A 19,831-nucleotide genomic window follows, 5' to 3' on the forward strand; every position below is an offset into this window, starting at 1 on the left:
TTTTTCCTAAATTTCCAGGGGTTCTGAATCATACTCTAGATCCAGGCTAGTCTGAGATCTTGACCTCTTAGCCCCTTTATGTCTTAATTTTCTTCCATAGTCACAAAAGGATTTTTTTATTAATTCCATAAATTGCTGGATATGTACAGGTTGAATCTCCGTAGACTTACCACTTTCCTGACATATCAGGGTTCGCAAATACTCGCTATAGTGAGTATTTTACATGCTTTTGGGCACCAGGGACTACATTTTTATGCATGGCTGTATCCCCTGGGACCTGCTCTGCCCATAACAGCACGCACTCCGTGTTAATTATGTGTCAGGGGCGGAGGGATCTGTTTCCCCCTCAGTTGTGATGCAGCCACAGAGAAGAGAGAATCAGCCGGCGTGAAAACTAGAAGGGCCCTGCTAGCAGTGCACAGAAGCTGCATAAGCTGGCTCCTGTGCTGTGCCTTCAACAGCTCCTCCAGCATCTGTGCCTCAGCAATGGCAACACCAGAAGCAGATGATCAGCAGGGGGAACGGAGCTGGTGTGACAGGACGGCGCAGGAGGATCTGAAAGCAGCATTGGGGAAAGGACCAGGGGAGTCAGAGAGGAAGAGGTGCAGAAAATCACGGGCAAGAAGTATAGGCAAGAGGGGCCTGTGGTCCGTTTTGTGACGGGTGGGGAGACTGAGGGAAGCTATAGGCTGCCTGCCTGTGTCATGTACAGGGATTTGCACTGAGGCTGCAGACTTCACTCCTCCTCCTCTCCTATCTCGTGGTGCTGCTCTCTGTGTGTCACTGTCACCTCCGAGTGCTGGCTGATGTCACTGGCCCACTTCTCCCCTCACTGCACAGCTGGCAGAGAGGCTGCAGCTCCCTAATTAGCACTTAAGGGGCAGAGCTGACTGTAGGAGAGGAATCCATTAACATGTACCGTGATTTCACTTACCCCATCCCTCCTGTTGCTGCTGCCAGTACTTTTAATTAGTTCTAGAAACAATGGACAGGGGCAGAATCCTGATTGGTGCAGCGCAGGTGTCCTGCAGTGTGCCCGGGAGTATGTGCAGGATGACTGGCAGCCTGCTTTGTGTAGCAGTCCTCTTACTGTACAAAGCAGCTGTCTCCATTCCTCTCTGTGAGTCTGTGTCTCACTCCCAGACAGCCACGGTGTGTGGCGTAATGTGAATTGGTACTATTATGTGGCCACACCCCTTCCCCACAAAGCCATGCCCTACATTTTTATCACACGATTCACAGTTCTTAGACAAATGCTTAGTCTTGCCCGTGCTTTTCTTTCCAGAAGCTTTAGACACACTAAAATAAATAATAAGACCTATCACTACACTATTCAAAGAAAGAACCAAGTGCCTCTATGAGGACTTACCTCTCCACAGTACTTAATGTCTTTGGGGGAGAAGGATTTCCATCTGGATCCATCTTAGCAGATAAGGCTCCCTGTTGAAACAGTGTACTCTCTGCAGGTTGACCAGCGATGTACAGCAACATTTTAAATACCCTTTGACTCCTCCAGGGGCGGGTCCATGCGCAGATCATTGGGGTGGACGCCGCTGCATCACTTCTGCCCAACCATGCTGAACTTCCACCACCTCACTACTGTAACCTGCGACTTCCGCCTTTCTCTAAGGCAGTGAGCGTGGCGGACGGGAGCATAATGTAGAACGCTGCCTAATGTACTCAGCGATGGGAGACAGATTCAAGGTCGTCACTCCCACATTCCAGGAATAAGGCATCCTCTTTTCCCCCGGGAGCCACCCCTTCTAGCAGCGGCTTCACAGAGGGGCAGAGAACCTCCTGCAAAAAAACAAACAAACCTACACTACACCGTGTATACTGGAGACAGTAAAAAGATTGGGGAAGGAAGGGGAGGAGGCTGTATATAACCAAGGTGGGCGGAGTTACACAAATTTACCTGTCTGAAGCTGGAGGGGTGGGATGTTAACCCAGAGTAAAGGCTGCCATGGAGGGTGTGGAAGAGAACAAGTGACAGGCACTATTTACTAGTCTGTTCTGCCTCTCTTAGCATGATTAAAATAAAAAAAGATTCCTTTCATAGCATGACCATGGATAACATGTTTAAAACATATAACAGAAGACAAGCTGATGAGTTTTAATGTCACGACACCAGTGGTTCCCAAACTTCTTTTAATCACGGCGCCCCTGACTATCAGAATTTTTTCACTGAACCCCCTTGGCCAATGTTTTTCATTGAGAAAATATATTAAATTAAGTAAATTGTGTTTATAGCTCATCCTTAGGGTCAGTCATGTGTCTCTTTGTCCAAAATATGCCTATTACATTGGCCATAAATAATTTGAACTGGTCATTGGCCACCAATCTAGGGCACCCCTGCAAATCCTCTAAGGCATCCCAAGGTTCCACGGTGCAGTTTGGGAACCAATGCACTACACTAGGTTGTTTCACACATCTTTAATGGTTATCTACAAGGCAGGTAGACAATGATTTTATGGGGCGAAGTCAGAGTAGCATGCAATGCGGAGTTGAGAATGTCTCTAGGTATGGTGTGTGATCCCTACGGCACATGCATTCCACAGTGTACACACAGCATCAAAGAGGTCTTGGAATAGTGCTGGATATTCCTGGGATATAACGGAGAGGCAGGTAAAAAGATGCAAAGATATAGTCCAACTTATGTTATGCAAGTGTCACTGTGAAGTGTTTTGCAAACACTGATTCTTTCACTTTGGAGGCCATACGTAGACAGCAAATCGAATGCTTCCATGGGGCTGGAGACCTACAGTGGTCTAAAGATGCACCGTGCGGTACAACAGTATGAAAGTGGCCATCTCAGTCATTGCATATGCATATGCACAGATGTACACAAATAAAATACTTTGTAGCGGCATTTGTTAATAGTTGCAGATGTGCAACTTCCAATCGACTCATACTGCATAACTCAGAGGTGGCCGCTGCTAACAGCAAGAGGAACAGATGAGTGAATCACAAGGGTCAAGATGTACTTGAAAAGTGATAAAATGGAGAGTAAAACCACCAAACAGTAAGTTTGTAACTGTCATTATTCAAACACAGCCTGTGACATGGCAGTTAAGAGCGGATTGGTTTGCACATTTTATCACTGTTAATCTTAAGTACGTCTGGCCCAGGGTTTGCTGAAATGGGACCTTCCCCTGATGGAACATCGCAACTTCACATTTTTTCAGCGCCTGCTCCTCTCAAACTGGGAGTCCAGAGAAAAGGGCGAGGGCTGCTTTTTAATATTTCCCCAGTAGTTGCTAATGTCTGCTGAAGAAGTGTGGGGGGTACTGCTGGACTGCCTGCATTGATCTGCAGTATGGCAGGCACTGGCTAAAGTCAACAAGCAGAAGGGCTGGGAGGTCCCTCTGGTAATGGCAGTTACAGGAAGAATTTCTTCCTGCAGCCGCACAAAGAGCTTTCTGACTGGTCACATCTGATGTGACCATGTCGGAGAAGTTCAGCATGGTGTGCCTGCATCTGGCAAGTGGTTAAGGGGCAACCCCTAATTACAGCAGAGAAGATGAAGACAGCACTCAGAGTCTAATAACTTCTGTGAAGCAAGTGTGGTTTATTGATCAACATTTCAAAGAAGTACTACCCTTCAGTATACACACAAAGTATCAATAGTGAGGTGACACAAATAAATACTTGACCTCCCAGACTTAAAGTCACTGCACTGTAACGGCTCCTGCGACCGAAAGTGGATGAGCCGGATACTGGGACTGTGCGCACATGGAGATGCTGCAGAGGTCTGGGAGGTCAAGTATATATTTGTGTTACTTCACTATTGTTATTTTGGGTGTATAATGAAGGGGAGCACATCCTTGAAACTTTGATCAATAAGCCAGGGATCAGACATAGAAGGCAGGAAGAACCAAGGAAACGCTAAGCTGTGATTTATTTACCTGCAAAGAGAAGGCAAGACAGAGGGCAGTATTCAATGAAAAAAATTCGCCGTGCATGGCGAGAGATTTTTTCTCTCGCCATGCACTCGCCCTGTTCCGGAGGGCTCGCTGCCACTCCTGCTCCCTCTATTCAATGTGGTTAAGAATCGCCGCCACTCGCGGCGAGTCTTAACCCCTGCAGCGGACGAGCGTCCGCGGCAGGGAGCTGGCAGGGAGCCTTGGGACGGTGGCAGCCAGGGAGATTAAAGTCTCCCTGGCTGCCCCAGAACATATGTGGAGGGGAGGTGGGCTCCCCGGGACCCAGGCAGCACAAGCTGCCCCCCCCTATAGCCAGCGGGGGACCCAGTATTCACTGCACCCGATCGTGCATATGTAATGATCGGATGCAGTGAATATATGAATATCTAATGAGCGGCTCGAGTGATCCGGCCCCCTGCTGGCTGCTCTGTGTAAAAATAAAAAAATATATATTTTTAAATTAAATATATATTCATATGCTATAAGCACATGAATAAAAATAACATGCCCCTTCACAGAAAAAAAATCCTGATTTTTTTACACCAAAATTTAAAAAAAAAACCTTTTAGTTTAAAAGTTCACATTCCAGCTCTCCATGAAAAGATGGAGAATTGCTACACGGAGAGAGACGGCGAAAATCACTTAGAAAGACGGCGAATATTTCACATTGAATAGGGTTGCTCGCTTTTGGAGAGAAAAATGCTCCGTCCAAGGCGAAAAAAGCACAAATTCGCCATAAAACAGGGCGAATTTTTCTCATTGAATACTGCCCAGAGAGACTGTAGGTTGTATGTAATGCAGTGCGATACCGGACGAACTCCAGAGTTTTTTTTTTTTTTTTTTAATAGGCAGTCATCTACAAGGTATGGCTTTGCCTTGTAAATAACTGCTTCTTTAAAAAACCTCAGAGTTTGGCCGGCATCTCGCACAGCCTGCCAGACTCTTACCGCATTACATCGGCCATTTTGCTTGCAGAGCAGCTTCCCAAACATATCTAGGGGTGATGTAGTGAGATAGTGCCCTACATAGGGGATAGACTCGTTTTTATTTGATTTAAGTGGACAGTGAAGCATTATTTTATTTATTCATGCTGTGTGTAGACTGGTTAAGCATCCTCTACAGAGTTAATTAACCCAGGATATCACTATTGCTGATGGGAGGATCTGCAACTTCATCCACTCCATCTTTAGCCATCTAGGTGATCTCCAGTGGAAGCTGATTGGTTGCAATAAGCCACCTACACTTTATCTCTAATAAATGTCCAATTGGTTTTCAAAAATTCCATATGTATGTTAAGGGTTTCCCAAACCTCAGCATCTCCAAAACTGACCTCATTTACCCATCTCAGTCACCAAAGTTACCTGATAATCATTCCTCATTGGGAAAAAAAAAACATATCTATATGTCATTTTGTGCTGATTTGTTCTTCTTCAATCTTAGTCATCTATATAGCCTTAACTACTGTAACCTCATTCTACTTCGCAGTACTATCATCCATCTGCCTACATTCATAATGATGCTAAGTCTGGTCTGTTAAAACTTTTCAAATTTGTAATTGAACTCTCCAAACCCTCTTCAAGCCAATTAAAAGACCCATCAATTGCATAAAAAGATCTAAAAAGCACCACCAAATAACAACCCACTTCCAAATCCTCTCCTCCTTTGATTTGCTTTGGACATAAGGTCTCACCAAAAACAGCTACAATATATTCGATTTAGTTAAGACTAGAACATGTTGGAGCTGTTATTGGTGAGAACCATGCAAGTCATACACACTAGATGACTAGGGGCACTGTTGATATAGTTAACTATATCAGCAGTGCTGCTAGGCAAACAAAATTGAGTGTACACACTGAACAATATTGGTAAACAATATACTGTAGCTCAGTTACGTCATCGGGACCCGCTGAACATGTGGAATGTTGGTTGTATAGCCAAAGTATTTGAAAAGATATTGATCAGAAGGGCCCTATGGGCGAGATATTTAAAATTCCTCATTTAATGTGTATAGGGCTTTAGATCTAGAAAAAAAAAAAATAGATTCTGCGCTTAGAAAAAATATATATAAAGAGCAAGACTGGTATATATATATATAAAAGGCCACAATTTGTTTTAAAGAGATTCATTATTTACTGAAACAATTTGCAATAACAGCAAATAAACATATGCCGAGATGTTCAGAGCTGTCCTCGGCAGTTCAAGCGGATGACTGGTAAGGATTCAGACCTCTGGCTTAAGCGGGCAGAAGTACTGTATAAGTGCGGCTCTGGCTCAGTCCATGAAAGAGATTATTTACTGATTCCCAATAACAGTAAGCAAAGCAAATGAACATATGATAATAACATTAAACGAATCATGAAGTAAAAGTTCACTAATATAGATAAAAGTCAATTGGAAGGTTAAGATTAGTAAAAATTGTGTTATGATCAGAAAAAGGACTGTATATTATATTATCAGAGACATTAGCAGGTGTTTTTTGCCATTCTCCTCAACTCCACTGCGGGAGGCAGGAGTTACCCAGCCCAGTCTTGCAACTTATATTACTTCTCCTCAACTGCCGGCAGAGTAGGGAGGAAAGCGGTGTACGCCAAGATGTCCAGAGCTGTCCCCGGAAGTGCAATCAGATGGCTGGATAGGCTCTAGACTTCTGGCAGAAGTGGGCAGAAGTATAAGTGCAATTCCGGCTCTGTACGTGTAAACATTGATAAAGCTCCCACAACAGAGTGAAACGTGTCAAGGACCCCGACCAAACTGCATACCCGCAGATCACTCGTTTATATGGACTGAGCCAGAGCCGCACTTATACTTCTGCCCGCTTCAGCAAGAGGTCTAAATCCTTACCAATCCTCCGCTTGCACTGCCAAGGACAGCTCTGAACATCCCGGCATATGTTTATTTGCTGTTATTGCAAATTGTTTCAGTAAATAATCTCTTTAAAACAAATTGTGGGCTTTTATATACATACCAGTCTTGCAATTTTTATTATTTTATAAGCGCAGAGTTTATTTTGGTTTGTTTGGTTGGTAGCTTCAACATATGCATTCACAGGCATATTAAAACCCCGCAGCATGTTGTCAAACATTTTCCATATCATCTTGAATATCATTTGGGTTAGTTTTTATTTTATTTTTTTAAATTAGCGCCTGAAAGGTTTCATTCTTATGGTAGATCTAGAAAAATTAACATTCTCACGTGCACTTTGAATGGCTCAACAATAGAAAATTCTCAATAACGCCCAATGTAATAGTCTGATATATGTCAATCTATCTATAGGGACATAATGAATTTATAAAGTACTGTAACCGTAATGTGCTTAGCACCATCTTTGTACAAGCAAGCATATATGTAATCATCCACCATGCTTTGAATGGAATCTGGGAACTTGACCTTTTGGACAGGAATATTTAACCATTTCCCACCAGATATTCACATGCAAAGTTCAGATCATTTAGCAATATTACACTTGTATTGTTTTATTTCATTTGTTTGGACTATATGGACTATTCCAATGGAAAGAAGTGAAAATCATTATACAGTACCATCTTGTGAGAATTTCCTATTGGTGGACAACCAGAACAGCGAGTGAGATTGTTACTTTTTCTGTTTTTGTAAATGTATAAGTTTGGTGACTTATTTTTTGTAAGATCTTTGCTGCTTTGGTGGGCATTATTTATCATTTATTGCAAGTCTTAGATCTGTTTAAACAATAGTTACGGCATATGTTTTGCCTTAACAGATCTTTAACTGATTTAAATGTAACAGCTAAACCCACCTTACTGTCGACTTTGAGTATGAACCTTCCCAGGCCTCGAATTGGTCTGGGTGCCAATGCCTCCTGACGTTCTTTCAGAAATGCTTCTATTACTTCCCACCAGCAGCCAAAACGATTTGCCAGGAAATCAATTACTCCAAAGTGGACAACAAGTTTCTTAACTGCAAAAACTAATAAAAACAAGTTGGATGTGTAAACATGTTTCAAACAGAGGTGCGTTCTACACAATCTCATGCACCCTTCAATCATCATCATTCTGTCCATTCATCTACAGTATGTCTGAAAGTTCCCATTCGACTCTTCCCCTCCTCACATGATGATACTGATCTAGCAATAAGTAGCCCAATCTTTACTTATTTTTATAGTTATTTCTAAATGTCCTAAGTTCATAAAAATTGCATTTTGAAATAAAAATATAATTATGATTCAGTCATTCAGAGCTTGCAGTGGAGTGAACTACTCTATTCCTATTGTGGTCACCGACCGGTTGGAAATTAGAAATTGCTTATCCACTTGTGAGGTCTGTTTTTATTCCGTTGATACGGTTTTATCACTTTTTCTTAAGAGCACTGAATTGTCCCTAGGGAATCTGTACCCTCTACCGTTTATCGATTTTAACACATTGTTTGATATAAGGAATTTCTTCCATGTTATATACCTCGTTTATGGCATTTGCCCCTGATGAAGTTGTGTTGACGATACGCGTTGGGCTTTGTAAATAAAGAATTTAATCATCTACGTTTCATTGTTGAACATCCAAATACCACTTCAGAGGATATATGATTGTGATATCATGCCTATTATATACTTGTGCTAGGTGGTACTATTAGAGGGCACTCCAGACAACCCTTTTCTTCTCATGATTGATGTTCTGTTTAGTTTAGATTCTTACTGGACATGGTAAGCTACTCCCGTCAGTAGATAATGTGGAGGGCATCATCTAGCAGAGGTTTTGGGTAAAGGCCCCCCATACACTAGTCTGACTTGTCCTAAGGACAAGTTGGACCAGATTTCCCTTGAGCTCCCTGGAAGGGCTCACATACGATATGGCACTTGATGTGCCAATTTTTACATGCAATTTATCACATGTAACTACGGGGGAGCTGCAAGCGGGGGGCAGGAGAATTTTATCAAACCCATTCAAAAGAATGGATGGCTGCTGACATCTTCTTGTAGAAATACCAGAAGATGTTAACCATACAGTATCTTTGATATGGTTAACATCTTCTGGTATTTCTACAATAGAATGTTTTGATACTTTTGTGACATTATGTTGAATTCATTATTCATATCAGCGAACTAATAAGGAGATGACCACTGATGAAAACAATATACTGTATTATAATTTTATATTAATGTTTTTAAAATGCGGTCTAAATATTTGCAGATTTATATATAAATATGACACCTGTGCTCACCGGTGGCTACAATCTGCCGATTGGACATTAGGACTTTAAATATCTGATCCATAAGATTCCTATGTTACCTTCAGATGAAACAGTTTAGTCACATCAACTAAGAAACCCGTTAAAGACTAGAGGATTTTCTTTTCATTCCAAGTGACTGATAATATTGCTTATCACCTGGCCATTGATAAAGTGGTGTTCTCCCTCCATCTTTTCCACATCAGGACAGCACTGGCTTTGCAATCCAAAAACCTTCTAAGAGCCGGTGACTGCTTCTACAGATCATTTGTAGGAAACCAGTGGATCACAAGGTAAGGGATATACAAAAGCCCACAAGCGGTTACAGGTCATATCACCCTGCTTACCAGCAACTACAGAGGATTCTGGGTATAATAAAGGCTTCCTTTTCCACACTGCCCAGCACCTGGATATCTTTATTGACCCGCGGCAGAACACTGATCAGTACTTTTTTCCTAGCACGGCGCCCATCGGGTCCCATCGCATACCTTAACTTAAGGTATGCGATGGGACCCGACCAACCTGATTTCGGGCTTTTTTTTTTAGGTTTCCCGACAAATGTAAAATCGGGTCCATCGCATGCCATTATAATGGCATGCGATGCGACCGACCCAATTTTATATAGTGTCGCGAGCGCAGCGAGCCACCGAGCCCCGCGAGGGGACGCGTAATACCTGTGAAGTAATGCGCGTATGCTCGCCACGCTTCGGGCTCGGTGGCTCACCACACTATATAAAAATCAACTCCACGCCGACGTGGATAGTGGGGGTATGAAAAGGTCAGAGGACGCATACCGCTGCGCTCGCCACGCTTCGGGTTCACATTGATCATGGCATTAACAATGGGGGGCATAGAATGAAAAATGGGGTCTAGGGGGCATTTAACATTGGGGCCAATGTAAAATCAGGTCTCAGGGACCAATTAACATTGGTTCCAATGTAAAAAATCGGGTCGATTGGGTCAATCGCATTGCATGCGATTTTTGCAACCCGATTGCATACAATTAAAATCGGTGGCGCCGTGCTAGGAAACAAGTACCCACTGATCAGTATGTATACTATCAATTGGCTTATGGTCCCACCTGGCTCCTGAAAGCAGTTAAAGCATTAGACTGACTTAGACTGAATTCATTCTATAATTAAACCATTAGACCAAAGATGATGGCTTGGATGGTCACAGTGCTTTTACTATCTATAGGAGGTGAGCAAAGCACCAATTACATCTTTTATTCCATCAGAACTGCATACATTTGTGATTACACATACACATTTCATTTTGTTTTAGTAGTACATTTTTCTACCATTGTAGCCACTGATTCTGCGCTTATTTCATTCAATAATCTTGTATAGTTCTTCAGCTTTTATTTAGGAGCAACAGTCTAGTGAGCTAATTATCCTAACACTAGATAGAATATACAATCCATTGTATTTTTTTTTGCGCCTAATTGTTATTTGTTAGTAATATTAGTATTTAGTTATACCTTATTTTTGCTTAAAATTGATTACCTGCAATAGGTACTGGCAGGAGCTGTATGATCCATAAATGAAGCCATAGCTGTACAATAATAATAGCCCACATAAGTAGCACAAAGTAGATGTCGCTGGTTTTTTTCTTTTTTAGAAAAGCTCCAATGTCATTTCTTTGCCTACCAAATGATGATGAAATTGGAGTAGTAGGGGTGTCATTTGTAACTGCTTCTACTAAAAAAAAAAAAAAAAAAAAGAAACAGTTTACAGAACAGGTACAATTAAGCTATTAAGAAAAGTATGTAAAATAAACAAAATTTCAGCTATTTGTGCTAGAGTTCATTGAAGATAATGATTGGCATGACGCAGTTGTGGGAGATACGTGTAAGTAAAAGCAGTTTTTCTTTCCTACTAGAGCAGAGGTTTTCAAACTCGGTCCTCAGGACCCCACACAGTTCACGTTTACCAGGTCACCCCGCAGGTGCACAGGTGCATTCGTTACTCAATAATACATTTTAAAAGATCCACAGGTGGTGCTAATTATTTCACTTGTGATTCTGGTGTAGATTTATTAAGCTTGGTGAAATGATAAATTGTCTGGTTTGTATCACCGGCCAATCAGCTCCTACCTGTCATATTTCAAACCAAGCCTGTAACTTCACAGTTACGAGCTGATTGGCTGGTGATAAAAACACTTTATCACTTCACCGAGCTTAATAAATCTGCCCCTCTGTGAGGAGACCTGCAAAACATGCACTGTGTGGGGTCCCGAGGACCGAGTTTGAGAACATGTGTACTAAAGAATCCTCCAAAAGGAATTGCATTGGTGTCTTTAATGTATTTTGTTATGGTACTGCATGACCACCATTCTGGTCACTATATAAACACAGTGGTAGTCAAAATCTCATCTGGATCGCATGCAGATCGCACAGGTTTTAACCCTTGCGCTCCCGATGCGCGCTCCTGTATCGCAGCCATAAAGTCTTGGCTGCATAGACTATATAGTGCAGATCTGCAGTAGCCTAATTGTGTAAATCAGGGCTGGGCAATAGCGGCCCTCCAGATGTTGATGAACTACACATCCCAGCATGCCTTGCATCAGTTTCATCATGGCAACATAGCTAAACTAATGCAAAGCATCCTGGTATGTGTAGTTCATCAACAGCTGGAGGGCCGCTATTGCCCAGCCCTGGTCTAAATTGTATATATAGTCTGAATTGTATATATAGTCTGAAATTGTACAAGTGTGTACATACATATGGGGCAGGCCTCTTCCTTGCTGGCGAATCGCCAGAACGTCAGCACTGGCGATCAAGCCGGCGGTGACCCGTGGGAGCAGCTTGAAGCGCCGTCGGAAGGGGACGCGCACGTCCCCTTCTCTCTATGCAGATGGCGCTGGCGGGGGATGGCAGCTGGCGTTGCCATCGCCATCCCCTGCCAAGATGGGACCTGCCCCATCTGTATAGTGCAAATCAAATGTAGATAGCATGAATTGTATGTAGATAGTACAGAGTTAGCAAAGATTGTATAGCACTCGAATCTCAAGTCGAATAGCAAGGGAATCTCACCATTAGCCCTGCCCATATAAAAGCTACATAATAATCATCTATTCTATAAACAGAACTATGCAGTTAGCAATTCATGGAGCAGAAAATGTCAGACATATTTCTTAATGAGTACTCACCTGAGGGTTGTACTGTAGCCATTTCTTCTTGATGTTCCTCAAAACCAGTAATGGATATTGCCATAGCAATAGTTGAGGCTGCAATTGTTAACATTTGTCCAGGTAGCACTGTGCCTAAAAGACAAACAAAAAAAATGTTTACATCTGAAGTACTACCAAAAAATATAGAAAAATAAAATAAATGGATTTGTTGATACTTACCAGCTGAATCGCTTTCTCTGACTTTATCTGGGGGACACTTCTTACCATGGGGTTAGTGAGGTATTTAGGAGTTAGGATTTATGAGCTGACCTTTTTGCAGAATTTAAGTTCCTGCGCTCCAATCGTTTCCTCAGTATCAACTTAAAATGCCTCAAGGATAGGATGAATAAACAGCTACTAACATTGGTCAGCATTGGTGGAAAGGCTCCCATACACTATGCGATTTGGTCCCGATTTCACCCGATTCAGATGGATCGGGCAGGGAAATCGGGCCAAATCGCAGGTATAGACACCAGGTCCGACCCGATGCGCGGTCCCGTGCACATCGGGTCAGAGTTGGAAGGTCGGACCGGCTGCACATAAGATTTGCTAAATCTTATGTGCAGCCGGGCAGGGGACACAGAGGAGGCGGACGCCGGTAAGGGAGACGGGCAGGGGGGTGGGTGACGCTGGCGAGGGAGATGGGCAAGGGGGCGTGGGATGCCGGCGAGGGAGTCGGGCAGGGGGAACCGGAGCAGGGAGCTGTCAATGCTCCGTCCGGGCAGGTGGAGGGAGCTGGGGACGCTGCTAGTAGTGCAGGGGCAGGGGACGCTGCCGGGGACACAGAGGCGGCAGTAATGTAGAGGCGGGCAGGGGGAGCCGGGAGCAGTCAGCGCTGGAAAAAAAAATGGGCAGCCTGTGATTGGCTGAGCGCTCTCTCAGCCAGTCAGCAATTGGCTGAGAGAGTGCTCAGCCAATCACAGGCTGCACATTCATTGTATGTCCCGCTCCCGCCACCTCGATTTCCGCCGCCCCCCTGCTCCCTCCACCTTGCAGCTGTCCAGGAGTTGCAAATGATACATCACATGCGATGTATTATTTACAAAACTTGGCACATCAAGTGCCTAATAGTGTGTCCCCCTCCCAGGGAGCTGCAGGGGGAACTAATGTATGGGGGCCTTAAGTCTAAGTTTTGCAGTGTGCGGGGCCCAGCAGCTTTGTCTATTTTGTGGGCTGTTATTTTAAAAGCTTTATTTTCCTTGCTTCCCATCCAAATACATAAGTCGTGAATATTGCTAAACCTTCGGGGGAAACTTCAAACACATAATAGGGCAAAGTAGAGATCGTTTTGTCCAGCGGTTTGTGAAAATACTGCGTTGAGACAGACAAACAGACATGCTTTTCCAGACTTTGCTTTATACTATGTATGGATTCATTTTAGTTTGTTTGCTCATTGTACAGTATGTTGCATGAAATATCCCACATTACATTACAGTATGCAAAATATTTAAGCACAATGTAGGATAAAAAAAAAAATTACCTGATGAACCTTGTGTAGTCTGTTTCTCATGCAGGGCACCCACTGTCATCAGGAATACAATAATAAGAAACACTGGAATCTTCCATGAACCAGCAACAGATGCTGAAAAACACATTAAAAACATACATTAACTACAGAACTGGCATTACCATTATTGCAGTGGTGTAGTAATGTAGCTGCAGACCCCGCGGTGGCTTGGGGTAGGCAGCGCCGGCGGAGACTCTGGGGAGCACTGGGATGCTGTGGCTGGGACTGGAAGGTGGGAGGGGACTGGCTGCTTAAGTAGCAGAGACAGTCATCAATCCCCTCTGTCTGACTTCCCCTTACTTGTCATCCACCAGATTTCCCGTGAGGTTCCACTTGCCTCTGTGAATCTCCCCTGTAGGCTGCACCTTTGGGCTAGCCTGGCGGAGTAATCCCCGCCGGAGGTAACATCCTTCTATGTCTCCTCACCACTGCTTGCCGCAACAAAAGACCACGGAGTCTTTATTTGCAGAGCCACAGTGGGGACCAGGTGTAACACTACCCACAAGCAGGTACCCTGCAGGTATCCTGTCACCGGAGCTCCACCATTCACCGCACTGCTCTTAATTACGTGTGTGTGTGTGTGTGTGTGTGTGTGCGCGTGTGTAAAATATAAATGTTAAGCGCCACTACTGTGTACTGTACCTTAAATATGTTTAAAAAGAGATATAAGAACCACAAAAAAAAATGTATACATGTACACTCCCTTAGAAGGAGCCATATTTTAAGTTCTGTACATACACAGTGTAATGTGTCGGGCAGGGGGAACCGGAGCAGGGAGCTGTCAATGCTCCGTCCGGGCAGGTGGAGGGAGCTGGGGACGCTGCTAGTAGTGCAGGGGCAGGGGACGCTGCCGGGGACACAGAGGCGGCAGTAATGTAGAGGCGGGCAGGGGGAGCCGGGAGCAGTCAGCGCTGGAAAAAAAAATGGGCAGCCTGTGATTGGCTGAGCGCTCTCTCAGCCAGTCAGCAATTGGCTGAGAGAGTGCTCAGCCAATCACAGGCTGCACATTCATTGTATGTCCCGCTCCCGCCACCTCGATTTCCGCCGCCCCCCTGCTCCCTCCACCTTGCAGCTGTCCAGGAGTTGCAAATGATACATCACATGCGATGTATTATTTACAAAACTTGGCACATCAAGTGCCTAATAGTGTGTCCCCCTCCCAGGGAGCTGCAGGGGGAACTAATGTATGGGGGCCTTAAGTCTAAGTTTTGCAGTGTGCGGGGCCCAGCAGCTTTGTCTATTTTGTGGGCTGTTATTTTAAAAGCTTTATTTTCCTTGCTTCCCATCCAAATACATAAGTCGTGAATATTGCTAAACCAAATAAAATACATAAGATGGTTTTAAAGCGCAGGTTCTTAAAGTCGGTCCTCAGTACCAGTACAGTGCATGTTTTGCAGGTCTCCTTACAGAATCAAGTGAAATAATTAGCTCCACCTAAGGATCCTTTAAAATGTGTCAGTCAGTAATGAGTGCACCTATCGTGTGACCTGGAAAACGTGAATTGAGTGTGGTCACAAGTACTAAATTTATGAACCACTGCTTTAAAATGTAACATTTCATATTTATGTGTACATGAGTGTAAAAATAGAATGGGACAAAAAACTAAATCTAATAAAAAACAGAAAAATTCTGGAGGTAGTTTATCTTTGTGAGGAGTCAGGGAGAACAACATCCTACGCGTTAATGATACTAGGACTAAGCTGGTATTTATACCCATGTAGTTTGTAAATTGGCTTTGACATCACTTTCGCCTTTAAAAGTGTGTGTGCGAATTACATAAAATCGTAAAAATTGTAATATGGACAGCCAGGGAATAGTAGTTGTTCAAACAAAGTGTATGGCTTCAAAAACTAGTGTTTTTTGAGACATAAACATAAAAGAGGCATTTTCATTGTGTGTGGTGCTTCCACCACAATTCTGATGACCTTAGAGTTTGTACTTGACATGTGTTCAGATTTTAGGAGAGGCTTGTAGCACTTCCGCCACACTTTCAGTGCCCGACAGGGATTTCCGCGCATGCGTTCCACTCAGACACTGGAGTTCAGGCATTTAGGCAGCATACTGATGTTGCGATGGTGTGCTTCTTGTAGTAGCTGCATTTTCTTATATGCAAGTGGGTATACTTTTCATAAGTGGTAGACATGCTGTACCCTTGAGCATGTATTTGTGTCTTGACAAAGAACCCGAGAGGGTCGAAACGTTGACTATGCTGCTGTGAGACCATGTTGCTGTAACCTAGAAAAAATGCTGACTTAAATTGCAAAATGGTGAGTGCCCCCACTCTTTATTATTTTATTATTGGTGTATTGCTCACCGACCTCCAAAGAAATGGCTGCCACTTATGAAAATACCCACTGGCATATAAGAAAATGACTGCTACTAGAAGAAGCCCATCACTGAGACTTCAGTATGCCTGAGCTCTAATGTCCAAGGGGCACGCATGCACAGAACTCCCCATCAGAACCCCTATGTATGTATGTATGTATGTATGTATATGGATGGATGGTGTAATGGTTAGCATTACTGCCTCACAGCACTGAGGTCATGGATTTGATTCCCACCATGGCCCTAACTGTGCAGAGTTTGTATATTCTCCCCATACATGCATGGGTATCCTCCTATACTGGTAGGTTAATTGGCTCCCAACAAAAATTAACCCTAGAATGTTTGTGTGTGCGTGAATATAGATTGTAAGCTACACTGGGGCAGGGACTGATGTGAATGTTCAAAATTTTCTCTATAAAGCACTGTAGAATATGTGTGCGCTATATAAATAACTGGTAAAAAATAATTAAATATGTGTAGTGTCTGTTTGTGTGTCTCCGAAACACTACCATCTGTTGGCAGCAAGTGAAACTACACGTTTCTCTCTCACACATGCACAAACACAGAGGCAATCACAAGGTTGAAGACTAGCTTTCGAAGCATTTGCTTTGAGAGGGCAAACTAGTATGTATATATAGATTAGATAGATAGATATACTGACTATATCAGGGTTGCCTACCTGACCCTCTCCTTCAGGGAGAAAATGCTCAGTTCTTGGGCTTCCTTGGTAAGGTATGATTGAGAATATATATATATATATATATATATATATATATATATATATATATATATATATATACATATATATATACATATTCTTTATGTGTAATGGTATCTGGGCAGGCACTCATGAGACTTGATGATGTGTAATAAATCACGAAGATGAACCAATCTCTGGTAAAGGATATAGATAGATAGATAGATAGATAGATAGATAGATAGATAGATAGATAGATATATTTATTTATTAGTGGCCATAATGTGTAATGGGTCTTTGCAGCATGGCCAAAGCCCTGTATTGGAACGCAAATGCCATAGCTGCGTGAAAATTCTTTCTTTTCAAAGTATCTATGGTGGATGACTGTGCATCTTTAACTGTGCACACTAGGCGCGAAATTGCCTAGACCAGGCATGTCCAACATTGGCCCTCCAGATGTTTTGAAACTACACATCCCAGCATGCTTTGCTATAAGAGAATGCTAAAACTATTGCAAAGCATGCTGAGATGTGTAGTTTCAAAACATCTGGAGGGCCAACGGTGGACATGCCTGGCCTAGACACAGTGCTTTTTGCTTTACCAAAATGCCAAAGGGAGTGTGGGGTGCAAGACACTTTTTTAACCCCTTCCCGACAATTGACGTACATTTACGTCATGGTCGGTAAGTACTTCCCGACACATGGCGTAAATGTACGTCATGGCTTGTAACTGTCACCGCGTCTATAGACGCGGTGACAGTTTCAACATGTCTGCTGTCCCTGACAGCAGACATGTCCGTGCATGCCCAGGGGGGGCTGCGATGCCGCCCCCCCGTCGGCGATCGCTGTGATTGGCTGTTCAGTGTGAACAGCCAATTACAGCGTTTTCTGTGTCACCGGCGAATAACGTTCGCCGGTGACACGCGATCGGAGGTGATTGGTGCTGTAAAGTACAGCACCAATCACCGCGGGGTGTAAGGGTGACACTGGTGTCACCCCACCTCACCCCGCCCGCCCCCAAAGGCCGTGATTGGTCCGTCGGACCGACGGACCAATCACAGCCATGGAGGGGGGTTTAAACTAACGGTGACTGCACTGCAGACGCCATTCCGGTCTGGAATTGCGTGCAGTGCGGTCACCGTGCCTAGCTGCCGCAGTATACTGACCTGAACCTTGCCAAATACTTACCTGATCCTTGCAAATATCTTGCCTGCTTCATCACTGCTTGTAGTGTGCTGGATGCTTCCTGGATCCTGTTACTTGTGACTTCCTGTGTTGTGAACTTGTGCTGCTGCAGTGTAATAGCGTTAGTTAGATAGAGAGAGATAGTGTCAGAGAGTGCTATATTTTGTGCTGCTGCAGTGTGATATAGTTATAGATAGAGACATAGAGAGAGAGAGATAGAGAGAGATAGAGAGATATAGAGAGAGATAGAGAGAGAGAGATAGAGAGAGATAGAGAGAGATAGAGAGGCCTAGTGACAGAGAGTGCTATATTTTGTGCTGCTGCAGTGTGATAGTTATAGAGAGAGATAGAGAGAGATAGAGAGAGAGAGATAGAGATAGTGACAGATTGTGCTATATATTTTTTATATAACTGACTGCTGCCCCCCCTTTTGTGCTGATCAGTATAAATTAACTGATCAGCAACTTTTTGGGGGCGCAGGTTTTTTTAATATATATATATATATATACCTGTCACTGCTGCTGCTGCAGTGTCATAGAGTGTTAGATAGTGAGAGATAGAGAGATAGAGAGAGATAGTGACAGAGAGTGCTAAATTTTGTGTCTGCTGCCCCCGCCTTTTGTGCTGATCACTATATCTGAGGTGATCAGCAACTTTTTGGGGGTGCAGAGGTTTTTTTTTTTTTATATATACCTGCCAGTTGCACTGTCAGTTGCACCAAAGGTTGTGCACCTGCTGCCCCTCACTGGTAATCAGTGTCGCATCACTGATCACCTTTTTTTTTTTTGTGTGTGCTGTGGGGTCTTTTTTTAATTTTTTTTTTACACACACTGTGATTTTGTGGGTGTCCTGTGGCCGCTGTGCGCTGATCAGTGACGTACATCACTGATCATCTTTTTCGGCACAGGGTTGATCTATTTTTTTTTTTTTTTTTGATCAAATTCCTGTTGCCTTTGAGCGCTGTTCAGTGACGGACATTACTGACCAACATCTGTGCTCAATTTTTGGCGCAGGACCTTTTTTTTTTTTTTTTTTTAACCCCTTCAATTTTTTTTTTTAACCCCTTCAATTTTTTATTTTTTTTTAACCCCTTCAATTTTTTTTTTTTGTATAAAGTCTTTTTTTTTTCTGCACTACATACACACTACACACTACATACCCCCCGGGTTGAAATAAAGTTTGTACCCCCCCCTACACTATACACGTGTTGAAACATTTCACTACCAGTAACACAAAAATAAAAATGGCATCCCAAATGTCATCCCAAATGTCATCCCAGTCATCCAGAAGAATGTATTCAGCGGAGGAGGCATATGCCATGCTTGCTTCTGACTCTGACACAGCCAGTGATGCAAGCGGGGAATTTGAAGGATTCGCCTTAAGCTCCTCTTCCTCCTCTGGTGATGAGGGACCCCCTCAAAGACGCCCCCGTAGAGCAGCTGAGACCCCCCCCCCCAATAATTGATCTCGTATGGACCCCACCACCAGACAATTTTGAGCCCCAGGTTCCTGAGTTTTTGGCCATGCCAGGAATCCAATTTGATTCCACAGGTCTCAGAGAAATTGACTTTTTCAAATTATTTTTCTCTGATGATTTTATAAATTTAATGGTGGACCAAACTAATTTATATGCCCAGCAGTTTATTGCTCAAAACCCCACGTCATCATTTGCTAGGTGGACCCCTGTAGATGCAGTAGAGATGATGACGTTTTGGGGTCTGGTGTTTCATATGGGCATAGTAAAAAAGCCAGAAATTAGGCAATATTGGAGTACAGATGTTCTGTACAGCACCCCATTTTACCGTATGGCCATGCCCCGGGCTCGATT

At 43.4% G+C, this 19,831-nt stretch overlaps 1 protein-coding gene across 5 annotated transcripts in view; it reads right to left on the bottom strand.

Moving 5' to 3' along the window:
- Positions 1-19,831, bottom strand: part of TMEM245 (transmembrane protein 245) — an 82,654-nt gene that overhangs the window by 55,806 nt on the left and 7,017 nt on the right. For 3 of the 5 annotated variants that reach the window (XM_083188260.1, XM_083188262.1, XM_083188264.1), the window contains exons 3-6: positions 13,771-13,872; positions 12,270-12,383; positions 10,625-10,819; positions 7,696-7,865 (exon numbers count right to left, since the gene is read on the bottom strand). In XM_083188260.1, the coding sequence (XP_083044386.1) occupies positions 7,696-7,865; positions 10,625-10,819; positions 12,270-12,383; positions 13,771-13,872 (581 nt within the window). The remainder of the gene's footprint in view (positions 1-7,695; positions 7,866-10,624; positions 10,820-12,269; positions 12,384-13,770; positions 13,873-19,831) is intronic. The other 2 variants (XM_083188263.1, XM_083188261.1) reach the window with 1 other exon arrangement.

The sequence above is a fragment of the Crinia signifera genome, chromosome 5 (genome assembly GCF_055691185.1).
Source record: "Crinia signifera chromosome 5, ASM5569118v1, whole genome shotgun sequence".
Classification (NCBI taxonomy): domain Eukaryota; kingdom Metazoa; phylum Chordata; class Amphibia; order Anura; family Myobatrachidae; genus Crinia; species Crinia signifera.